Source organism: Mus caroli, unplaced genomic scaffold (assembly GCF_978045245.1).
Source record: "Mus caroli unplaced genomic scaffold, Mus_caroli_1 scaffold_39, whole genome shotgun sequence".
Taxonomy (NCBI): domain Eukaryota; kingdom Metazoa; phylum Chordata; class Mammalia; order Rodentia; family Muridae; genus Mus; species Mus caroli.
The window spans coordinates 331,492-350,962 of record NW_028227294.1 but is presented as its reverse complement, the minus strand read 5'-3'; the positions used below and the strand labels follow the sequence as shown (position 1 = coordinate 350,962).

At 33.8% G+C, this 19,471-nt stretch overlaps 1 protein-coding gene and 1 pseudogene across 1 annotated transcript; both read right to left on the bottom strand.

The window, feature by feature from the left end:
• Nucleotides 1-1,441: 1,441 nt before the first annotated feature.
• LOC146999779 (NADH dehydrogenase [ubiquinone] flavoprotein 2, mitochondrial pseudogene) lies at nucleotides 1,442-8,300 on the bottom strand (annotated as a pseudogene).
• A 7,847-nt stretch (nucleotides 8,301-16,147) lies between these two features.
• Nucleotides 16,148-18,044, bottom strand: LOC146999778 (uncharacterized). The gene has a single exon (XM_085834434.1). It carries the CDS (start codon nucleotides 18,002-18,004, stop codon nucleotides 16,316-16,318), a length of 1,689 nt encoding a protein of 562 aa, XP_085690560.1. The 5' UTR covers nucleotides 18,005-18,044; the 3' UTR covers nucleotides 16,148-16,315.
• Nucleotides 18,045-19,471: the final 1,427 nt, after the last annotated feature.

Genomic DNA, 19,471 nt, shown 5'->3' with positions numbered 1-19,471 from the left:
AGTACTCCAGGATTAGCAGCAAGCACCTTTAATCACTGTGCCTTCCTTCCAACCCTATTTAATATTTAAATTACTAAAGAATATATACCAAAAAATAAACTATTCAAAGTCATATTAATGGTAACTACAGACAAGAGCAGTTCAACTTGGATAAAGCATAGCTCTCACTATTTACATGGTGTCCTGAAAATAATTTTAATTACGAACAAAGCAACAATTATACTTCAGTGGATTTCTAATTTTGCTTTCTGCAGTGGTTTGAATAAGAATGACACCTGTCTCGAAAAACCAAAAAAAAAAAAAAAAAAAAAAAAAAAGAATGACACCTGTGGGCTCATGTATTCCAGTGCTTGGTCATAAGGGAATGGCACTACTTCAGAGAAATTAGAAGATGTGGCCTTGTACTAGTAGGTGAGGCCTTATAGGAGGAAATATGACCTTGTCGATGAAAGAATGTCAGATCAGTGCCAGTGTCTTATTCTTGCTGGTCCCTGTGAATCCAGTAATAGAATCCTCAGTGACTTCACCAGCACCTGTGTCTGCATGCCACCAGGCTACCCTCCATAATGACAGTGGACTGTAAGCAAATCACTCTTGAATGTTTTTCTTCACAGAGATAGAACACTGAAGAGATCACTTCCTCTGGTATTCTACCTGAAATCTTCTGCATTTCTTTTCCAGCCTTGCTCACAATTGTTAGCAGATGGACTGGACTTTAACCTACTTCTTTAATTTGTCTGAATTATCATATCACTCCTGGATCTTATCACATGGCTCAAATTCATTGCTACTTCAGGAAGATGCCCTTGTGCAAGGTTCCATATTCTCATTTCAATTTAATACATAATTTTATAAGTTTTACCATCTAAAATTTTTTCTTTATAGTCTAAGTGTTTCAGGAAACTAGGTATTATTATTTTATAGATTCATTTACAATGAAAAGGGATTTTTTTCTTGTAAAAGCCTTACATATTTCTGATGAATAGTCAAATTATAAATGCCAGTCTTGGAAGGCAGCAAATGAGAACAATATTGAATGAATATGTGATTAGAGAAATATAAAATTAGCACTTTAATTTATTTGAGCTATAATGAGTAATATGTGGCTGGCTTTTTTCCCATTTTAAATTCAGTGGCTCTTAATAATAACATGAAATAAAAGCTGTATATTTTTATCTGCCATCAGGGTCTTTCTGTTATAGTCTATCAGTGAATCACTAATGCTCTGACACTGTGTAATGGCTTTCACTACTGTTCCTTTTAAAGCACCAATTGGTGATAATACTCTATCATAGCAGATCATGAAAACCAATTATTAAAGGAAAAGAATTCACCAAGCAAAATGCATAACTGGAAGTACTGTGAAAATAAAGAGGATTTTAAAAAATGTAAATAATTTCATATTTTATTTCTCCAGTGACATCTCTACAGTGAATATAAGTTAAAGTCTTTCTTCTACACCAATGCTAGGTTGTTTGGGTGGTTCAGTCAAAGAAGGAAGGCCTCCAGCTGGCTCAAAATAGAACCAGACGCTTCTTGGCCCACGCTTTGGAACTTTCCCAGTTCTGAGTTCATTAGTATTATCTTCAATAACCTTGGTTGTTAGATCCTCATAGAAGTTGTCATTTATTTGAATCATTGGTGCATTTACACATCCTGAAGTATTCACCTTCCATAACAGTGAATAGTTTTTCAGGTATAGTGCATCTACCTTTTGTTCTAAGCATTCTCTGAAGGGTCTCCAGTCTCTCAGAATCTCAAGCATGCAAAGATACTAGTACATACATGAAACTGGCTTTTGATTATACATTGTATAAAAAGTTTTTACTTTGCATACTCTCATTAGAGGTAGTTCTAAAACTTCTGCCACCTTGTTCACAGCAGAGAGGAAAAACCTTCTATTCTGCCTTTGTGGTAGATCCAGGACAGGCAGCAGAACTGCTTTATGCCCATCTGGGTAATTTTTTATTACTGCTTCCATTATCTTATACTTTCCTGGTGTAGAATCAAATGGAGTATCTGGGTAATTCTCAGGAGGATTACAATGCACAAATAAGGCTCCTCGCATGTATTCTGAACATGACTGGCCACAATATTCTCCTATCCTGGCTGCTGAAGTCTGGTTCTGAATGTAAAGAAGATTTTTTTATAGTGAAGTAGTGTCTGGCTAGATCAATAGACAAGTAAATTTATTACACAATTTCAATTACAGTTTTTATAAACTTTACAAGAGAAGCAATAAACCATTTTCAAAATACATGCTGAAATACTTAAACACCTATATAATTTTTCTTCTAACAAGTTTTGAAGATTGTATTGCTTGTATAATATTAGTCTATTTGAACGAGTTTTTTAAAAAGTATTTCTCTAGTTATATTACAAAACAAGTATTTCTGTTGTTTTTCAAAAAATATTATTGATTTTGTATTCTAAGTTAAAAGTATCTTATTTAAAATAAGAGTATAATTTTCGAAAAATGCTATTATTCAATTAGATGAATTTTGAGCATAGTTAAATTGTATAGATGCAAATTAATCTTAACATAACTTTATTTCAATTTATGATGTTAATAAACGTGGTACTTTTAAGCAAATACAATGTTAAATAAATTTAGGTTTTAGAACATATAAATATTATTAATATTATCAAGAATCCCAGTATGTTATATAATGTTTATTGTAAGTTTTATCAAGAATTAGCATAAAAACTAACATTCATTGAATAGCCATTTAATGTACTATGCAATTTTAACATAAAGTATATGAGACTAATAGTGGTAATTTAAAAATAGATTGATCATTTATTTTCTGTAATCCTTATTTTAATGAAAGTGAACTAGATAGTCACATCTATCATTTCCAGGGTCATGTTTCTTTAGAAAGTCCTAGAATATTCTTTGACTTTCATATTTAGAAAATGAAGTGTTACCTCATCTCTTCCTATTTTTATTGAAATTATTATACCTATAAAATACTGGAGAGTTTAAATATCTCCAATCCTGCATGGATCATAAGCTTTAAAAACATTTTCCATAAACTGTCAATGTTGTACTTGAAAATAATCAGCTTACTACCTAAAAGTGTTACAACACTTTGTCTTCCATGGTCCCCCTCTAAAGGCTTTATAACTTGGGTTGAACACATTTCAAAGGTAAGTACTAAGTAATCAACTCCTTTTATTATCCTGGAATATATTCTTGTCATCTGAACATGATTTACTATTTATTTAAAATGTTTCTGGTAGGTTTTCAAGGTTATTTTCACTGGGGGCATCATGATGTGGTTTGTAACTTTTACGAGAGGTATAGTATCTTTCTGCTCTTCTTTTCTTTCTTTCTGTGCTTTGACTTCCACATCTGGAGTTAGTTTTAGAGTGCAATTTGAAACAGGGATCCAATCATTTGTGCATTGTGGCTTGGTCCACACCTGGATCTTGGGGAAATTCAGGCCCAGTATCAGGGTCTGGTGACTCCTTATCTGTCAGTACTCAGAGCTAAAGGATGACAAAGGAAGTTTGGGATGTGTGCTAAGGATCTAGGAACCACTAATTGTCAGTGTCCCAAGCATATGGGTAGCAAAACTTGGGTGGGACATTTGTGGTTTACTTGTTGTTGCCAAGAATTGGATGATATGTAGAGGATTAGACTATGTGTTTGGAATCTGTGCTCCATGCTTTTTATCTAAGCATCTGAATCAGGTAATGTTTAAGCAAATTGTATTAATATCATATATTTTTAATTAGTTTAGAGGTTATGTGACTAAGTTCAAATGATGTTTTTAACAGTGCTGTCCATAAATAAATACTTCAATAACCCTTAGATTGTTAACAAATAGTTCAGTATCTCTACCTTTTTTCTATCCTTCTAGGAGGTAAGTGATCAAAAATATCTATTAAATATAATTAACATAAGCATATACTTTTTAATTAAAGATGATTACTAAATATAATACACAGGTTCATGTATAAGTCCCAGTGACCACAGGACTACATATTAGTGTCACATCCTTTATATAGGAGTATAGACTGAACATAATAATTTGTTTCTAATGAGCAAAATAAAACAAAATGATTGGGTTGCAAAACACTGGGAATTCCACTCCCTTTGGCTGTTACTGAGGCCTTTTTACTTGCTCAGCTCTATGAAATGAACTTCATGTTGTGATGGTTTGTACATGCTCATCTCAGGGAGTAGCACTATTAGAAGTAGGTGTGGTCTTTTTGGATTAGCTGTGTCACTGTGGGTGTAGGCTTTAAGACCCTTATCCTAGAGGACTGTAAGTCAATATTCTGCAAGCAGCCTTCAGATGAAGTTGTAGAACTCTCAGCTCCTCCTAAACCAAGACTGCCCAGACACCGCCATGCTCACTTCTTGATGTAATGTACTAAGTCTCTGAAACAGTAAGCAGCTCCAACTAAATGTTGTCCTTATAAGAGTACCTTGGTCATGTTATCTGTTCATAGAAGTGAAAGTCAAAGAAAGACCCACGTTTTACGATATTCTGTGGCAAGTCTGACACACAGAAAACAGACAGAAGCAACAAGTCAGTGTGTAATTAGTGAGACAGCCTAGCAATTTGTAAAAAGTCAGAGGCTACCATGAAAAGGCTATCAAAAAGAAGGATCTTTATAATTAAAATATTAGATTAACAACAGGCTCTGTGAAGGCCAAAAGTAGAACACTCAGAAACTTGAACTCAGAGCTTTGGTCTACTTGCTTTGGGATATGACAGCAATTATGAGCTTATGTCACTAAACTTAAGAATAATTTAATGCATGAGAATAAGTAAATAGTGCACTCAGGATTGTCATAGGGGTTATAAATTGGAAAGGGCAGAAATTCATATTTATAAGTATTAAAAATGACCTTTATGTACTTAGTGTGTTTAGAAACAAACAACTCATTTTTAATGTTTTTTCTTTATTTTTGATAATTTCATATAGGAATACAATGAAGGATGATCACATCTACTTTTCATTTCCCAGTATTTCCCAATACCCATATGTACTCATCAATTCAACCCCATCTACTTCATACTTATGTTTGTTTGAAAGCCCAATAAGTTGAAGTATTGCCGCTTAAATGCATATGGATGTGTGGCCATTCATTGGGTCGACCCAACTTACGAGTGGACACATTCTGATTTACAGGCTTCTATTGTATTTTTAGTGTTTTCTTTATTTTTTTTTCTTTTAATGATTTTAGTGTATTTAAGTTTGGGTTTTTAATTTAAGCTTTAATGGACATCAGCCTTGTCCTGGGTGTTCAGGTCAGGTGCATGGGATTATTTCGATATATTTATATCTGATAAGAGATGGAGAGAAAGTAATATTGAAAGAAACAAAGAAATAAAGAAAAAGATTGAAAGTGAGAGAGTGAGAGAGAGTGAGAGGAAGGAAGGAAAGAAGGAAGGAAGGAGAGGAGAGTGAGAAATTGATAGATAAAAAAAGAAAAAACAAATAAAGGCAAAACATAAAGAAAAAGAGAGACAGAGAGATAAAGTTAGGAAGGAAGGAGGAAACAGAAAGAAAGAAAGAAAGAAAGAAAGAAAGAAAGAAAGAAAGAAAGAAAGAAAGAAAGAAAGGAAAGGAAAGAAAGAAAGAAAGAAAGAAAGAAAGAAGGAAAGAAGGAAAGAAGGAAGGAAGGAAGGAAGGAAGAAAGAAAGAAAGAAAGAAAGAAAGAAAGAAAGAAAGAAAGAGAAAGAAAGAAAGAAAGAAAGAAAGAAAGAAAGAAAGAAAGAAAGAAAATAAGAGAGGGAAAGGGAGAAAGAGGGAACAATTCAGAGATGGAAACATATGGAGAAAGACAGAATTTATGAAATATACAAAATTAATTAAAAATAAATAAATAAATGAATGAATAAACGTTTTAGGGATATTTCAGCTTTATGTGTATTCGTTTTAGATTTCTATGGTATTATAAAAGGATTTGTAGAGTTTTTGAAAAGTGATTTAGCGTTTCTAGTTTTTTAGGCTTCTATTTTATTTTTAGTTTTTTCTGTTTTATTTTTAAAAATGAACTTTAATGATTTTGCAGGAAGCTGGAGAACAGTAAGATATACAAAGAAAAACCCATATAAAAAACTCAAAAAAAAATTAATAAACAGAGGGAGAGAGAGTCAGAGAGAGAAATAGAGAGTGAGAGAAAGTGAGAGAGACTGAGTGAGAGAGAGAGATAGAAAGTTAGAAAGAAAAAAACAAACAAGGAAAGAAAAAGAAAAAAGAAAGAGAGAGAGATAGAGGAAGGAAGGTAGGAAGAAAGGAAGGAAGAATGGAAGGAAGGAAGGAAGGAAGGAAGGAAGGAAGGAAGGAAGGAAGGAAGGAAGGAAGGAAGGAAGGGAGAAAGAATGAAAGGAAGGATGGAAGAGATAGAAAGAAAGAAAGATAGAGAGAAAGAGAGAGAGAAAGAAAGAAAGAAAGAAAGAAAGAAAGAAAGAAAGAAAGAAAGAAAGAAAGAAAGAAAGAAAGAAAGAAAGGAAGGAAGGAAGGAAGGAAGGAAGGAAGGAAGGAAGGAAGGAAGGAAGAAAGAAAGAAAGAAAGAAAGAAAGAAAGAAAGAAAGAGAAAAGGAGAAAGATTCAGAGATGGAAACATAGGGAGAAAGACAGAATTCATAATATATAAAAAAAAATTTAAAACAAACAAACAAACACACAAACAAATAAATAAATGAATAGATAAATAGATAAACAAATAAACAAATAAATATTTTAGGCAAATTTCTGCTACATGTGTATTCTTTTTAGATTTCTATGGTATTTTAAAAGGATTTGTAGAGTTTTTAGAAAAGTTATTTAGAGTTTCTTGATTTTCAAGATTCTATTGTATTTTTAGTGTTTTCTTTAAATGATTTTAGTGTATTTAAGTTTTGGTTTTTAATTAAAGCTTTAATTGACATCAGCCTTGTCCTGGGTGATCAGATAGGATGCATGGGATTATTTCGATTTATTTATATCTGTTAATAGATAGAGAGAAAGTAATACAGATAGAAACAAAGAAATAAAGAAAAAGAATGAAAGAGAGAGAGTGAGAGGAAGGGAGGAAATAAAGAAGGAAGGAAGGATTGAAGGAAAGATGAAGGAAGGAAAGAAAGAATGAAGGAAAGAGGGTAGAGTGAGAAAAATGATAGAAAAAATAAATAAAGACAAAAAATAAAGAAAAAGAGAGACGAAGAGATAAAGTTAGGAAGGAAGTAGGAAACAGAAAGAAAGAAAGAAAGAAAGAAAGAAAGAAAGAAAGAAAGAAAGAAAGAAAGAAAGAAAGAAAGAAAGAAAGAAAGGAAGGAAGGAAGAAAGAAGGAAGGAAAGAAAGAAAGAAAGAAAGAAAGAAAGGGAGAGAGAAAGAAAGAGAGAAAGACAGAATTTATTAAATTAATTAGTAATCATAAATAAATAAATAAATAAATAGATATCTTAGGCATATTTTGGCTTATTGTGTATTCTTTACAGATTTCTAGAGTATTTCAAAAGTTTTGTAGAGTCTTTAGTATAGTGATTCAGATTTTCTTGTTTTTCAGGCTTCTAATCTTTTTTTTTTTTTGTTCTGTTTTGTTTTGTTTTGTTTTTTTAATGATGTTACTGTATTTTAGGGTTTCGATTTTAAGTTATGCTTTAAGTGATTTCATCTTTTAATGCATTTTACGGTATTTCTTCTAGTTTTGTTGTTGTTGTTGTAATTTTTGTTGTTCTCTTTTTTCCAAAAAAAATGTAGGGTTTTATATTTAGGGTTTCATTGTTTTGGTTTTGCCAGGCAGTGTTGACCATGCCTTTAATTCAAACTATTGAGAGGCAGATGTAAGTGATTTTTTTTTTTTATTTTTTTTTTTACTTTGAGTTCAGCATGGTCTCTTTAGGATGCTGGAGGACAGTAAGAGATACACAGAAAAAACCCAATCTAAAAACCTCAAAAAAAAAAAAAAAAAAAAAAAACAGAGGGAGAAAGAGACACAGATAGAGAGAGACACAGAGAGAGAGAGAGAGATAAGGTCAGAGAAAGAGAGAGACACAGAGAGAGAGAGAGAGAGAGAAGGTCAGAGAGAGAGAGAGAGAGAGAGAGAGAGAGAGAGAGAGAGAGAGAGAGAGAGAAAGAGAAGAAATTTAGAAAGAAAAAAACAAACAAGGAAAGAAAAAGAAAAAAATAAGAAAAAGAGGGAGAGATATAGGAAAGAAGGAAGGAAGGAAGGAAGGAAGGAAGGAAGGAGGGAAGAAAGGAAGCAAGGAAGGAAGGAATGATCGAAGAGAGAGAGAAAGGAAGAAAGAAACAAAGAGAGGAAGGGAGAAAGAGAGAAAGAGACAGAAAAAAACATAGGGAAAAAGACAAAATTTATAAAATTTACAAAATTAATTTAAAACAAATAAACAAACAAACAAACGTTTTAAGGATATTATAGGTTCATGTGTATTCTTTTTGGATTTGTATGGTATTTTAAAAAGATTTGTAGAGTTTTTAGAATAGAGATTTAGAGTTTCTTGATTTTCAGGCTTCTAATGTATTTTTAGTGTTTTCTTTCTTTTTTTTTAATGATTTTAGTGTATTTAAGTGTTTGGGTTTTAAATTAAGGTTTAATTGACTTTAGCCTTTTCTTAGGTGATAAGATAAGATGCATGGGATCAATTCGAAATATTTATATCTTTGTGACAGAGAGAGAAAGTAATATAGAAAAAAACCAAAGAACTAAAAAAAAGAAAGAAAGACAGAGAGAGTGAGAGATAATGATAGGATGGAAGGAAGGAAGGAAGGAAGGAAGGAAGGAAGGAAGGAAGGAAGGAAGGAAGGAAGGAAGGAAGAATGAAGGAAGGGAGAGTGAGGAAAAGATAGAAAAAAGGTAAAAAAACAAATAAAGACAAGAAATAAAGAGACAGAGAGATAAAGTTAGGAAGAGGAGTTAAAGAGAAAGAAAGATAGAAAGAGAGAAAGTCAAAATTTATTAAATAAATAATTATGAATATAAATAAATAAATAAATAAATAAATAAATAAATAAATAATATCTTAGGCATATTTCGGCTTCTTGTGTATTCTTTTCAGATTTCTAGGGTATTTCAAATTTTTTAGGGACTTTAGTATAGTAATTTAGAGTTTCTGGTTTCGAGATTCTAATGTATTTTTTTTTGTTCTGTTTTGTTTTGTTTGTTTTTTCTAATTATGTTAGTATACTTTAGGGTTTCGGTTTTAATTTATGCTTTAACTGATTTCATTTTTTGAAGTATTGTACTGTATTTCTTGTAGTTTTTTTGTTGTTGTTGTAATTTTTGTTGTTCTCTTTTTTCCAAAAAAAAAATTAGGGTTTTATCTTTGGTGTTTCATTGTTTTGGTTTTGCCAGACTGTGTTGAACATGCCTTTAATTCCAACTATTGAGAGGCAGATGTAAATGATTTTTTTAATCAGAGTTCAGCATGGTCTCTACAGGAAGCGGAGGACAATAAGAGATACACAGAAAAACCAAATCAAAAAAACTCAAAAAATAATTAACAGAGGGAGAGAGGGAGAGAGAGAGAGAGAGAGAGAGAGAGAGAGAGAGAGAGAGAGAGAGAGAGAGAGAGAGAGAGAGAATTAGAAAAAAAACAAACAATAAAGGAAAGAAAAAGAAAAAAGAAAGAGAGGGAGAGAGAGAGGATGGATGGAAGGAAGGAAGGAAGGAAGGAAGGAAGGAAGGAAGGAAGGAAGGAAGGAAGGAAGGAAGGAAAGAAGGAAGGAAGGAAGGATGAGAGAGAGAAAGAAAGAAAGAAAGAAAGAAAGAAAGAAAGAAAGAAAGAAAGAAAGAAAGAAAGAGACAGAGACAGAGAGAGACAGAGACAGAGACAGAGACAGAGATAGAGGAAGGGATAAAGAGAGAAAGATTCAGAGACAGAAACATAGGGAGAAAGAGAGAATTTACAAAATATACAAAATAAATTTAAAATAAATAAATGAGTGAATGAATGAATGAATAAATAAATAAATAAATAAATAAATAAATAAATAAATAAATAAATAAATAAGCAAAGGTTTTAGGGATATTTCGGCTTCTTGTGTATTCATTTTAGATTCCTATGGTATTTTAAAAGGATTTGTAGAATTTTTAGAAACGTGATTTAGAGTTTCTTCTTTTTCAGGTTTCTATTGTATTTTTAGTGTTTTCTTTATTTTTTAAATGATTTTATTTTATTTAAGTGTTTGGTTTTTAATTTAAGCTTTAATTAACTTCAGCCTTGTCCTGTGTGATCAAATAGGATGCATGGGATCATTTCAAAATATTTATATCTGTTTAGAGATTGAGAGAAAGTAATACAGAAAGAAACAAAGAAATAAAGAAAAGAATGAAAGAGGAAGAGAGTGAGAGAAAGTGAGAGGAAGGGAGGAAAGAAAGAAGGAAAGAATGAGGGGAGATTGAGAAAATGATAGAAAAAAAAAGCAAATAAAGACAAAAAATAAAGAGAGAGACAAAGAGATAAAATTCGGAAGGAAGGAGGAAAGAGAAAGAAAGAAAGAAAGAGAGAGAGAGAGAGAGAGAGAGAGAGAGAGAGAGAGAGAGAGAGAGAGAGAGAGAGAGAAAGAAAGAAAGAAAGAAAGAAAGAAAGAAAGAAAGAAAGAAAGAAAGAAAGAAAGAGGGAGAGAGAAAGGGAAAGGGAGAGGCAGAGGGAGAAGAATGTTGGTACATTTAGATTGTCTGCCTTATTGTTTTGGTCAGTGTTTCAAACCTAAAAAAACAAATAAAACAAACAAACAAACAAACAAACAAACAAACAAACAAAAAAAAACGTAAAATTCTGAAAAAGCATATGATCCAGGAAGGTATTAAACTAACACAGACCAGCCTGCTTCTGAATGCTAGTCTTAAATGGGAATACTCTATATTAGGCCCTTCTGTGGTTTTTTTTATTTGTTATGTAAATGATTTTTAAAAGTTTTTCTCTATGGGATATGTGTGTGTGTCTGTGTGTCTGTGTGTCTGTGTATCTCTGTGTCTTTGTCTGTGTGTGTGTGTGTGTGTGTGTGTGTGTGTTTGTGTGTGATCAGATCCTCTGGAACTACAATTGCAGATTGTTGTGAACAACTATGTGAGTGCTAGAAATTGAGCCCTGTTCCTCTTCAAAAGCAACCAGTGTTCCTAAGCTGTGAGCCATCTCAGTCCCTTCTGCCTCCTCTAACCTCCACTTCTCTGTTCATCTTACCCAGATATGTCTTTCATACCTACTTCTTCTGACTGTTTTTATTTGGTTAATTCCCTTTTGCTTTTCTCTTGTTTCCTCAACTCCTTCTTCAAGATTCTGCACTTCCTTTTGTTTTGGAAGATTCTCACCTAATTTAAATCCAGACTTTAGGGCATGTATTTAAAAATTTTGCTAGTTATTCTGACAATGCTTTCCTCTTGATGTCACCACTTGGGTAATGCTTTTACTCCTCTGCTTCTCATTTGGCAAAATATCATGGAGTCACAGTGATTTACTTTTTTTTCCTCATTTGCTTAATATGTCACCATGCCCTGCTTATAGACTATGGTACAGCCGCTGTTTAACTTTCATAATTTTGGGTGATGTATTAATTTTTCCGGGAGTTCCAGATTGAATAGAGGGGGTTATTCCTCCAGATGATACTGACAGGCATGATTTAGAGTAGTCAGGAATAGAAATACTCAATTTTCCCAATATTGTAATCCTTTAAAATACAGCTCCCAAACCATAAAGTTATTTCATTTCAACTTCAAACTATAATTTTGTTATAGTTATCGATTATAATGTATATATCTTATATACAAGATATTTGATATGGGACACTTTTAAAAAAGTTGTTTGAGCCCTGAGAGGAGTTTCAACCAATGGTTTGAAAACCACTAATCTGGAAAGGATGGGGGTACCATTACCAATATAGAGTGTTTACTAGTGTTGCTGGGAAGATGCCTCCCTCACTTGAAGGCAGAGGGAGTTCCAAGAACAGGCTTTTTCTGAGTCCCCATACTTCTGTCCAAAACTGTACACCTTGTTGATGATCACTGATGTATCAAATGGCCATAGTAAATTAGAGTAATTTTGTTTTCTTTTAAAATCTAGAAATCTTGTTTTCTTTTAAAATCTAGAAAATGATGATTCTAAAACTGGTTCCACTAGCTAAAAGCAGTGGCTGGCACTCTTTCTAGGGATCCTTTATGTAGTGTTCCTTTATATCTCCAAGGCCAACAGCAGATGGATGAGTCCCTCCTGGGCTGTACTTCTCTGATCTATTCTCACCTGCTATGCTGCTTTCTTTCACGAAGAGAGCACATGATAACACTGAACTCATCCCGTCTTTAGTCAGCACAAATAGCCTATTTTTTTTCCTCTATGGCCCAGTTGCTCATGATTTTGAGACATAATCATACATCTTGTATTGACAAAAAGAATGACACTGATTTTTAGTATATAATGAAGCATATTTTGCATGACTTCTTTTCAGGAGGCAGGAAATTCAAGATGAAGACACCATCAGTAGATGAGGAAATTCTCGTTGGATGTTCCCATCACAGAAGGGATCCAATGGGCTAGTAACAGAGAAACAAACTCCCTGTCATAATTAAACCTTTTCTATGACAGCATTATTCATTGATTTTTATTTGTAGGTCCTATCCCTCCTGACCCAGTCCAATTTTTCCAAATATATTAAAACCTGAGGATTAGTCTACAGAAAATTACATTTGCGGAAACACATTGAAGCATTATATGAAGGTGGATATTTGAAAATCTATAGTAGTGTGGGGGCAGTATTCTTTCTACCTCATGTACAATTAAAATCACTAGCTACTTTCTTCCCTGTGAAAGCATGGCAGCCCACTGAGTGACTTTTTTTTGATGCATATTGATATACAAAACTTAATCACTTTGGCATATCCTGTCACCCATATCCAGCTCAAAATGCAACATCCACATGAGAGTAGAAACATATAAATAAATTTAATAGTATCTTGAAGCTAAAATTCCCAATTTAATCAAACCATCATTTAGAATCAGCTACTTAATACCAATGTGCTTTAAATGTACAAGTCACTGGGCTTTGTTGTGACTCTTTGCACAGGTCAATAGAGACCTTTAACCATCTTCATCCTTTCCACTCTCCTCCATTTCTATCTTCTCAGAACCCCCTGCTGATGCCCTTACTCTTCCAAAATATCTCCTTTTATTTAATGTGCCTTATTAAAATTATAATTTGACAATTGTCATTTTGATTTTATCTTGTCTCACCTAACACAATTTGAGGAGAAATACCTCTCTCTTTCTCTCTCTCTCTCTCTCTCTCTCTCTCTCTCTCTCTCATTTTTAAGAAATTCATCCAGTGGGGCTGGCATCTATATTTCCTCCATAGCTTGTCTATTTCACACAGTATAACAATCAACATTGATGATATGGATGGAAGAATCTAACCCACTATATAGTTAGGGCATCCCCTATGAAGAGGATGTAATGTGTGGAGGGGACTGAAAAATATTTTTTAAGCACGTAAGATCAATGTGGCATGAACAATTAAAGTGCCCTCTAATTTCTAAGTAAATTCCATACTTACCTATGTCCAGAATTCTGTCTACCCATATTTCAAAAGTAAAATTACATTATCTATTTCTTCCTGTTTTACTGCATTTAATCTACGAATTACCTTGTAACCAGAAATGCTGGTAAATTTTAAAGACCTTTAAAATGTGACTCTTAGATATCGGGTTTCTTTTAAGTTTATCTCAAATTTGTAAGCAGACCCAAGGTCTATGATTTCCTTGCACTTTATAAAGAATCTATAATTCATGATTGCTATTGGCTTCAATACAATGTATTCAATCCTATTAAATTCCAGCTTTGTTTGAATAAAAATTGTCCTCCTCTAACAGTGGGTTTTCATAAAGTGAATATTGTGCTATCCAGTGTGTTGCCTCAAGAGTCTGGCAACATTTCTGATTCTAAGAACAGCTTAAAGATAACCAAGGGAAAGATTGGTACAGGAAAAATAACCACCAAGTATGTTGGTATGCCAGACACCGAAGACTTTCACAGAAGGAAAATAAAAACAAAAAGTAAACAAACAAAAAAACTAAAACATACAAACAAACAAGAAAATCAAATACACAATAAAAATGGTGCAAGAATGAATCTACTGGGGCAGCATGTGAATCAGGTAATCAGGCCATTTTATATTCATTATTCATTTATTCATTATTATTTATTCATTTGTTCATTTGTTCATTTGTTCATTTGTTCATTTATTCATTTATTCATTTATTCATTTATTCATTTATTCATTTATTATTCATTGTTTATTCACTAATTTGCATATTCGCTTATTGGTTTATTCGTTTATTTATTCGTTATTTATTCGTTTATTCGTTTATTCATTTTTTATTCATTCATTCATTCATTTATTCATTTATTAATTAATTTATTTATTTATTTATTTACTTATTTATTTATTTATTTATTTATTTATTTTGGATTTCTAGGAGGCCATATGAAAATATAAATTCGAGATGCTCAATGTTTCTGAGTGTAACTCCAGAAGGAACCAGCCTGATAGGGGTTCTATGATGTAAGCTGAGATAGGGTGATGTCACAGAGAACTGGTCAGAGTTTGCACATATATTCCACTTGGAGACACTAGAATTCCTTGAAGTTGTGTTCAGTATCTTCACAGTGGTGAGTGAAAGCCAGGTCAGCTCCTAACCCACAAAGTCGTTCCAGAGGCTTTTGGTACCTGGCCTGTTTCAGAAGACAGAATCTTGAACACTAGGATATTTTTGTGGAGTATGCACCTTTATGGAGTAACTTGGACTCTCATAGCTCCTTAAGGCTATATGTTTTCCCTCCTTCAGTGAGTAACTGCACATTCTAATTTCTCTCATGTTTGGGATCTAGGGGGATGGATGGTCTACATTATTTGATCTCATGAGTTTATTAACCTTGCTAACAATATCTCGTTCACAATTCCACTAATATGCCAAAACTTCCATTGTCCATGTGCATTTTAGAAGATATTAGTTCTAAATTGCTAATATGGCAAGGACTTGTTGTCCCAGTAAATGTTTTGATTACATGATGAAACAGATTTTTGATAGTATTTAGATATTATATTTAGCATTAAAACTTTTCCTTTAAAAACAATAACGACTATTTACTTGAAAAATTGAAATATATAGAATTCACATTGATGGTTTGTTATGTTGCTGCTGAGAATGTTTTAGCCCTTTTTACTACCCTTTCCTTAGTAATCATGCACACACCCTGTTTCTACTCTTAATCAAACAAGCAAACACAATATCAAACTAAATATCCAACCAACCAAACAAGAAAATTCTGTGTTACTAAGATGAGTGCTGTCTTTATTCTCAACTTTGCATGCCTCCTCGATTATTATTGGCAAAGGCCAACTCACTTCACTTATCCCTCCTGTAAGCCCCTGGCCAAGATACATTTTAGATAGCTGGGCAAGCCATCTTTTGTAAAATTTCTCTTAATAATTAGGTATAATTCTATCCTCTTGGGATTGTTTCCCTGAATTTAATTTCTGACATAGAATAGATCCCTGTAAATAGAAGGTAGACTGAGGGAGAAAAATCACTGAATATTTAGAAATAAAACCAAGTAATGCTGAGGCAGAAGGATTTCAAGTTCAAAGTCACCTTGTTAAAGGGTAGCCTATGTAACTTAATAAGTCTCTGTCTCAAAATAAGGGTAAAAACAGAGCCAGAATAAAGACCAAGGAATACAACTTGTGAGTTCTAATTAGGAAACTATAAGCTTGTCAAACTGTGTTGTCATAAGGTAAAGGGGAAATTCCTGGATTAACTAACAATAGAATTCACAAAAGTAAAAGTCGTTTGCAATAGTGATTGTGTTTCACATCATGAGAATGTGTACATTTGGGACATGCAACAAACATAAAAATATATTTTTCAGAAAGTATTCAGAAGCAATTTGTTTCTATTCACTGAAATTAACTAGTTGAATGGACTGTATGAGTACCTCTAACCCAAATACAGCAACACAGAATTCAAGATAAGGGGGCAGTAATAAATGTCTCTTCCCTCTCTGCAGCAAAACACATGTAAAGGTCAAAAGAATAACCCAATTCAAAACAGTAGTCACTCAAAAATAAATGTTTTCAATGTTTATTTTCCAGCAAACTAACTTCAGCAAGTTAGTTTCAAGCCTTTGTCTTTTTATTGTAGGTCCAATGGTTAAAGGTGATAGAAAATGTATTGATACTTCAAAAGTTGCTGCAAATAGTGGCAATGTCCAATCAATCAGTAGTTGGGCCATTTCATATAAGTTACTGAATGTTTTATTGTTGGACAGAATGGTCCTCGGATAGAGGATTTGTAGTTAGGCTTCAAAACGCTGAATAAATTCTCTGGTAACCATTCCCAGGGAGTGTTGACAAGCTTATTTGCACATTGTAATTAGGTGCAGATCTTGCATCATAAGCCCCATAACTGTAGAGGGAGAAATGATCACCATCAGGGCCGTGAAAAGCTGGCAGTGTATTCCAGACATTCAGGAAATTGCCATATACTTGAGAAAAATTAACTCCTCCAGTACTTCCACCACTTCCAGCTGCCCCACAAAAGTTTCCATTTGCTCCGAAGTTATGTAGATTTGGTCCAAAACTGTTTTGGGTTGCTCCCACCGAATACTGACTTGACCCAAAGGCACTTGGGTTTGCCCCAAGAACATACTGGCTTATCCTGAAAACATGTGGGTTTGTCGCCAAAACATTTTGGTTTGTCCAGATATTGTATGGATTTGCCACAAGAGCATAGCAGTTTGTCCTGCAGGTATCTGAGTTGGTACCCAAACTATACTGGCCTGCCCCAAAAGCATTTGGACTTGTTCCAGAAGCATATTGGCCTATCCCATAAGCATCTGAGTATGTTCCGAAAGGATACTGGTTTGTCCAGAAAGCATTTTGATTTGCCCCCAAAGCATATTGGTTTATCCCGAAAGTATTTGAAAACGCTGCCAAAGCATACTGGCTCACTCCTAAGGAATTTGCGTATGTTCCCAAAGTGTATTGGCTTATTCTTAAGGTGTTTGGAAGAGTATACTGGCTTGCCAAGAAGGTATTTGGGTTTGCCTCCAGAGCACAATGGCTTACCCATACAGTATTTGAGCTTGACCTCAAAGTATTACTGCTTGCCATGAAAGCAGTTGAATTTGTCACAAAAACATTAGAGTTCGACTGGAAAGCATTGGGGGTATCCCTGAAACCACGGACAGTTGCCAAAGGTACATCCGAGTTTGCTCTAGAAGTATATGAGTCAGCTCTGTGGGCATCTTGGTTGGCTTCTTGAGCATCGGGGTTAGCCAGAGTGTGGAAGCTTGGGCTGCCTCCTCCTCTCCAATTGTTTTCTAACTCCACAGCTGGAACTGATTTTCTTGTACTATCTTTAGCTATAGTCTTTCTTTTACTCAACTGTCTAGCTGTATATTCTTTAGGGTATGCCATTTTAACTTCACAACGACTGGAGCCAATGAAATGGTACCTGGTTTTTAAGACCTTTCTAACGGGGTTTTCATCCCTGTATTTGATAAAGCCGAAAGCTCTTCTTTCCTGAGTGTCGGAACACAGTGGAAGCTCTATAGCCTCTATCTGCCCAAATGTGCCAAAGTAAGCCCTTATTTTTTCTTCAGACATCCGCGGGTTCAGCCCACCCACAAAAATCTTTTTATTGGGGAATTGAGATTCCAGGGCTTTAGCCCTTTTAAATTTTATTTTCTTGCCATCAACTTTGTGGTCTTTCACTCGAAGCACCTTCTCTACTGTGGCACTGTCTTTGAAAAGCACGAATCCAAATCCCCTAGACAGACCGGTATTTGGGTCTGTTTTTATAATAAAGTCTATTACTTCACCAAACTTAGACAAGTATTCCAGAAGTACCTGCTTGCTTATTTCTTGGGAAAGTCCCCCGATGAACATCTTACTAGCATCATGTTCGTTCTTGGTGGCATCGATTTTGAACCCTTCCCGAAATTGCTCTCTTTCATTATCCTTTCTCACAGCGAGACTGGCAGTATTCATGGTATATAGGCTGGATGGAGGTGATTTGACTGTTGGATAAACACTGGCCTAGGCACAAATGGCGGGGGCATAGCTGTCCTCAGGCAGTCGGGGAAATTATTGCACAACCGTGACGAAATAGAAACAAGCATTATAACTACAGACAAGGCAGGAGATGCCTCTCATCCTAAACTGGGGGTGGGGTGGGGGTGGGAAAGGGTGCGGGGGGGCCAGGATAGTGTCTGATTTGTCCCTAAAAGGTGTTGATGCTTGCAATGTAAAAAGCAGGCCTGCCTATAGACTTTCTTTTTGTGTTCATAACACCCCCCAAAAGGAATAGTATGGTAGAAAAGGAAGCCTTTTCGTTGTTGATTCTGTCTTTTCATGTTACATCTCTTTGAATTTTGTTAAAAACAATTTATTTTTCCTGGACATTTCTTTGAATGTTCAAAAAACTCTTCATTTCATACTTTAGATGTGCTTCATATTAATCTTCACTATTTGAAATAAGACTGAAATGGGAAAGTAATACAAAGTTGAGACATCCTACAGGAAAAACAGAATGTCTATGGGTTTGTATATTTTACCAAAGGACTCTAAAGGAACATTTTAAAATAAACGCTTCACTTAGATTTATTTATAACATTTACCCTTTTAATGTAAAATGCATTTACATCGTAGTGATAATATTTAGGTAATGTGCCATCATCTTCTAAGTTCTGTAAACCATTTAAGCAGTCACTCCTCATTTCTGGATGACCCACTTAATGGTATAATATGTTGGTTTTCTCTTTTATTTCTCATAATACTGTTTTCCAGATGCTGTAATATACAATAATATTTTCTTCTTTATCCATTATGTGAATGTAGTAAATTTTGTTTTCATATTTTACAATATCACTTACCATTTTGGTTTTTTCCTTTATTCCATATATGAAAACATTCACACACACACACACACACACACACACACACACACACACACACACACACACACACACACACAGAGGACTTTTTTCTGTCAACCATTTTTGTTTATTTGCTTGTTTGTTTGTTTGTTTCTTTCTTTCTTTTTTCTTTCTTTCTTTTTTGTGGACAGTTAAATATATACTCCCCATTTTTCTTTTCTATCGAGAAAGCATTTAATATTGAGATTTTTTTCCCAATATTTAAAACACACAGATTAAATTTTAGATTTGTTTTTTTCTTTTCTTTGGGCAATTTCTGTGCTTGTAACTACCCATTAGATATAATGTACTTATTTGTCTATTATTTCCTCCTTCTAACATTATTCCTATGAAAAGGGAGATTTTATGTGTCTCCATATTTTTTCCCAAAGTTCATGTATAGAACTATTCTAGAGGAATATTAATGTTTATGGCATCATTACTATGTTAAGAATCATGGCCAACTATCCCTCTCCAAATTGAAGGCTTAAATATTAAGAATAATTTAAATACCAGAAATTAAGCTACATTCTATAAATAC